At 43.4% G+C, this 5,549-nt stretch overlaps 1 protein-coding gene across 1 annotated transcript in view; it reads left to right on the forward strand.

The window, feature by feature from the left end:
- The first annotated feature begins 64 nt into the window (after positions 1–64).
- The window catches only part of SLC9A3 (solute carrier family 9 member A3), a 49,300-nt gene continuing 43,815 nt past the window's right edge, over positions 65–5,549 (forward strand). Inside the window, exon 1 of the mRNA XM_026039661.1 lies at positions 65–284. Coding sequence (XP_025895446.1) covers positions 65–284 — 220 coding nt within the window. The remainder of the gene's footprint in view (positions 285–5,549) is intronic.

Genomic DNA, 5,549 nt, shown 5'->3' on the forward strand with positions numbered 1-5,549 from the left:
TGCGGGCGGGCGGGCGCCCCCAGCGCGGAGCATCCGCCGGCGCGCAGGGCGCCCCGCGAGCGCGATGGGGCGCGCACCGCGGCTCGGGCTCGTCCTGCTCGCTCCGCTGCTGCTGCTGCTGGTGTGGGTGCCGGTGCCGCCGGCGCTGGCGCAGCGCAGCTCGGGCGGTGCCGCCAGCAGCAACGGCTCGCAGAGCTTCGCCGTCGTCTCCTTCAAGTGGCACCACGTCAAGGACCCCTATGTCATTACGCTCTGGGTGCTGGTGGCCAGCTTGGCCAAAATCGGTGAGTCCGGAGTTATGGCTTTGGTTCAAGTCGTGTTGTCATGTGTCCGTGCTCTCCTTTCTCCTCCCTCCCCCCCATGCCTGCTCCCACCCCACGTAAGGGAAGAAAGCTTATCGTGAGTCCACTGACCCGTTTTCAGGGGTTTTACTGTACTCTGTCCTGATTTCATAATACTGCCCTCCGCTGTGCTTAGCAGTGTGGTTTTCACCCGCCCCCGAGGGTTACCTGGTTCGTCTTCAGCACCTGAGCCTGTGGCCTCTCTGCTTGGCTTCTTGCAAGCCCCTCATCCTCCCTGATTCCCTGGGAAAGGCTCCCGTGGAGCAGGGATCGCGCCCTGCCGCTTCTCCGACTGCGCCCGCTATAACCGCTTGTAAGGTGCCGTCCTCCTGCCCGTGATGGGTGGCTGTGCCCGCTACCACGCTTCCAAACCAACATTCCCAAGGAGGTTTGCACGGGCTTGGCGGTGGCTCTGCCGTGCCTTGCTGGAAGGAGAGCCAGGAAAGAGAGGTTGTGGAGAAAGGTGCAGGGCGCTATCGGGCTGTAGACCGTGGGCTTCMGAGCATGCAGAGTTTCCCTCAAGAGAACAGCGCATACACGTGAACTTCCTTCAGTTGCTCAGTCCTCGCTTTCTCATTTGCTCTAACTCCTGCATTCTGAAACACCGGACTTAGCCAAAAAAATGATCTTGAATTAACATGCCTCTAAAATCCATCTCAACTAAGAAGGCACTATCAACTGAAAATCCCTCAAAAGCCTTTCTGTATTTGTGTTGATAACACTATTTGGAGATAGAGTCGTCTTCTCTGGACCCTGCTTGTCACACAGGATCAGGGATGTAAATAGACAGCACAGGGAGGCACTGCCTAATGCACAAGCTAAATGCAGTAACGTTTGGGTGCAAAGTGCTGTCTCCAAATACAAATAAACCCAAATAAAACAATTAAAATTGAGGGGAAAGCTATTAACGGGTGATCTTAGTTTCAGGTATTTATCTGCCCGTATATAACTTTAATATCTTATCTGATTCTCTATTGGACTACACCTTGTAARTACTTTATGTTCAGGTGGTTGATGCATTAATGAGATTTCAGGAAAAAAAAAACACGTTGATTTAATTGACTTTTATTGATGGGCTGTATGAACTAGAAAGAAGGGGCAGAACAAACATAGGGGGGAAAAAAAAAGTGACTATGTTAATTCCCTGTAAACTTGTCCTAAGATGGCTTTCTAGTTTGAATACACATTTTGACATATTCTTTAAAATTAATATTTGGTTTTGTAATTAAGGTCTGATTGCTTTATGCTACTGTCTATTATTATGATGCTGCTATCAGGGATGTGTCATAGATGCTATAGAGGGAGCATTAACAGGACTATGAGTTTGTCTTGTATTTGGACTGCAATGACCTGGATTAAGATGAGCTCTTATACCATGAAGTACTTGGTATAACTATAAAGTCTTGATAAAGCACTAAGTGTTCTGGAGTAATGCTGCTCAAAAAACAAGGACAGAAGAAAAGTCCTGGAACGGAGTGCCTCTGGTTGTAACTTAAATTATTTACTCTCCTTTCACAACTACACAGAGCTTGTCACCTACTGGTAGACAACATCTATCACTATTTTCTGCACCAGTTTTCTTCCCCAAGTCCCTCAGACTTAATTCTCTTCTCTTTTCTCTGCACATTTCTAACTGTAATGCTGTCCTCCTCTGGCCACGGTCTCTGAAGAAGCAAAGGACAACTGCTGTGCTCCTCTGAGAGCCTGTGACCCCTCTTGGTTTCCCCACTAGCCACGAGTAAAGTACAGATGAGCAGAAATGTGCACTTGCTGTCCAACAGCTGCCTCATGCTGAAAGCATGGAGGGGTCCACACAACCCGATGGGAAAGGGCGCTGAAGGACAAGGAAGCCCATCAGCCTCCTAACRGCCAGGGTGTGTCAAGGGCTCTGGAGAGCAGACCTGAAGGTTTTGAAGATGGATGAAATGCCAAGACCAAGAAGACTAATTCTAAAAGCACATATAGAAGAACTGAGGAAGACGCACAATATTGTCCCTCTGCCTCTTGGTTTGGTAACTGAATGGAGGAGAAAGAGCTCAACCACAGACTGTGTTGAGTTTTATTCAGCAGGKTTGAGGGGTCGTGCTCACATTCCTTGCTCCTCAGTGGATACAGAGGCTTGTAGGGATGTTTTATTGGTGGATAGGTTTTGATAGTAAGTGGGTTAGCAAATAGCCTCTTGGGAGTTGCAGCAGTTGACCTATTACTGAAAGCTCAAGATGAAAATTGTACAAGAAGATCTTGCATTCTTTTGCTTTAGGATTTTTTTTTTAAGGTTCATTTTGGTATTTTATGTGTCTTGGGGGAGGGTGCAATTTAATTCATGTGGCTTTGCTGAGACTTGATATTCCTTGTTGTGTACCTATAGAATACAAACTAGCTCTGACATTGTGTTCTGTAACAAACTATTGCTTGTGAAGCCTTCTAAGCATCTGAAATATTATGAACTTTCTGGAGAAGAAGCCACTTCTTTCCCATTCCTCCTCTTTTTTTTGTGGGGAAGCTAAGGGGAGGAAGCAATTCTATGTATGGCTGCAAATAAAACTGTGGAAGAAGACTCTTTATACACCTGGCTTTCACGCACTAAAGGAAAACAATAAATTTATCTCGTGTCTACTATAAAACTTCTGATGCCTCTCAGGGTATGGTTCTACATATGATAAGTGGTTTGAGTTGATCATCATCATTTGAAGTGCACCAACTCTTYATTCTAAGGTACAGAGTGTTCCACTTCGGCTAATGATCTTTATTTCCGCTTTTGATAGGCTCTCTTATCACTGCTAATGAGTGTCTTTATGGGATAAGGCTAGTAAACTACTCACATGTGTCAAGTTAATCCTTAAAAACATCTTATCTGCATGAAGAAGGTACGCGAGGAACACCTGAGATGCCTTCCTACTGGGCTGCAAGAGTCCATTTCCTTCTACCCTGCTTTTCCAAATGGAAGAAGCAATTCCAAAAAAAAAAAAAAAAAGACCCACACATGTCCAAACACAGCGTATGTGTTTCATAAAAATACATACAAATAAACACACATTTAGTTAGAGATGGGGTCTTTTCCTAATATAACTATGTTTAAAGGATGTAATTTTTTATCCAACATACTTGCACATTATAGTCCTGACTTAAGATTAAAGACGTGCACCCTGACTAGCTTTATGCATGCCTTCTAAAGCCACTKCTCCATATTCTTGCCTCTTTTTTTATATGTCTTCAATAGAGCAGATCTTGAAAATAACTCTTTAATACAAAGGAATGTACATAAATGCAGCTAGAGATGTGCCAGAAGTAGAGGAGAAATAAAAAAAAAAAAACTTTGTAAACAGGTAGAAGGAAAGGAAAAGTAAGCTCAAGAAAGGGTGATGGAAAATTAAAGTCTAGGAAAGAAATTGTTTCTGTTCAGAATAACAGACGTTCGGGGTGAGTTTTTTTTTTTTTTTTTTTAATCAATGGAATATGCTTTCTACTAGGAGATGTTCACTGTATGTTAATTTATTTGCTCGGAATACCAGGAGGAAAAAGATTGTACTTATATTTTCATTTAGTACTAACTGGAGAACTCATTGTAAAATGTCTGTATGTGGTTTACATCCTTTTGTGCAGTAGCGTTTTTCAATAGAATAGTTAATTGCTTATCCTGCAAAAATAAAAACTATAGAATACATCTTGTTTTTCTCTTTTTGCAGCAGTAATGTGATGGGTGCCAGTGCAGCTCTTTGCATTACCGACCTGCAGTCTGAATAGTAAAATTCACTGCCTTCACCTCGGTCATCTTACCAGGTCTTCCCCAAGGAAAGTTTTACTGGTGTAATTGTCCCAGTGTGGTCAGATTGGTTAGATTAAGCTAATTGCTTGTGCTAAAAGGGTCATCCCACTTTTCCTTTCTTCTTCATCTCTCTGTCTTGTGTTTGCACCAGTGCCAGAAACCACCTGAGAGAGAAAGTGCCCAGCTGTACTCGCTCACCCCGCCTCACTGCATACACTTTTCATCTTCAAGGTAGTCTTTCTACCTATTTAGCTCCCCRAATTTGCTTACTGTGGATCAGATAAGCATTGCAGATTGTGTAAAAGAAACTAGGAGTGTGGACAGCAAAGGGCAGGAATGGGGAAGGGTACACTGCCCTTACATTATCTGATTCGAACCTCTTTGCCYATTTTGCCAGTGTTGATGAAGGGCAGCTGGTAAATCTGTCTTCAGAAATGCCACAGCTTTTCAGAGGAGTGGGAAGGCAGGTTTCAGTAGTAGTGAACACTGTCAAGAAGGCTGCCTCAATGGTATTTTAAAAAGATGTCCATCGTGCCTAAAATATTGTAACATTCATTCTATCTCCGACCTTGTAGCAATACAGCTTTGTAGTCTGAAATGGCAGCATGAGTCCTACCAGCTTCTTTTGCTGAAATCCTGAGGGCAAACTAYCCTGAAATCAAGGTTTATTGCAAAGTTTACTATTACACTTCCAAATAAATTGACTACATGCCCAGGATCCTTCATATTGCCTAGAACTACTCTGAGAACTGATATTAATTGAGAGAAAAGAGCTTTTCAGATGGGGCATTTAGTTAACACCAGCATTGCCTTGGAGAATTTTAAGCATGTTAGGGATGGGCTAACGAAGAAGCTGTGAAATGCAGGACTAACAACCCTCCCAATTCAGACCCCTGGGCACTGTTTTCTTTAAAGAAATCATTACCCCTTGCTCCAGAGCCAACTGTCAGAACAAARGACTGTTTCAGCCTAGGTTGCTCCTCCTGGCATTTTAGCAGTAGTGAAAATAGCCAATTACTCAAGGAATAAAAATAAAAATGTGAGCATAACTGTCCTGCTGGCCACTCTGTGTGTCAGCTTTTTTACCTGTGGGAGGAAATGTTGAGAGATGCTTAGCAGAACTTTATGGGAAACACGTAACTGAAAGGGCGTGTGCGACTCTCAAGGTGAGGATACTACCAGAACTTGGAGAGTGAAATGATAAAGTACCAGCCCTGTTGTGATTGCAGTGCTTGTAAAGAGCTCTTTTCATAGCGTAGAGTGAGAATATGAAAAATGACTCTGCACCATGACTAGTAAGACTGGTCTTGGTTACCTTCCCCCATAGTCTAAACCCTAGCCTAAGGGAAGATTCTTGATGATGAGAATTGCCTTGTACTGTATTTCTTGCTTTATTGTTTCAGAAGGGTAAGGTTTTGCCTTTTTTTTTTTTTTTTTTTTTT

Source organism: Nothoprocta perdicaria, unplaced genomic scaffold (genome assembly GCF_003342845.1).
Source record: "Nothoprocta perdicaria isolate Ctin4 unplaced genomic scaffold, notPer1 scaffold_235, whole genome shotgun sequence".
Classification (NCBI taxonomy): Eukaryota; Metazoa; Chordata; class Aves; order Tinamiformes; family Tinamidae; genus Nothoprocta; species Nothoprocta perdicaria.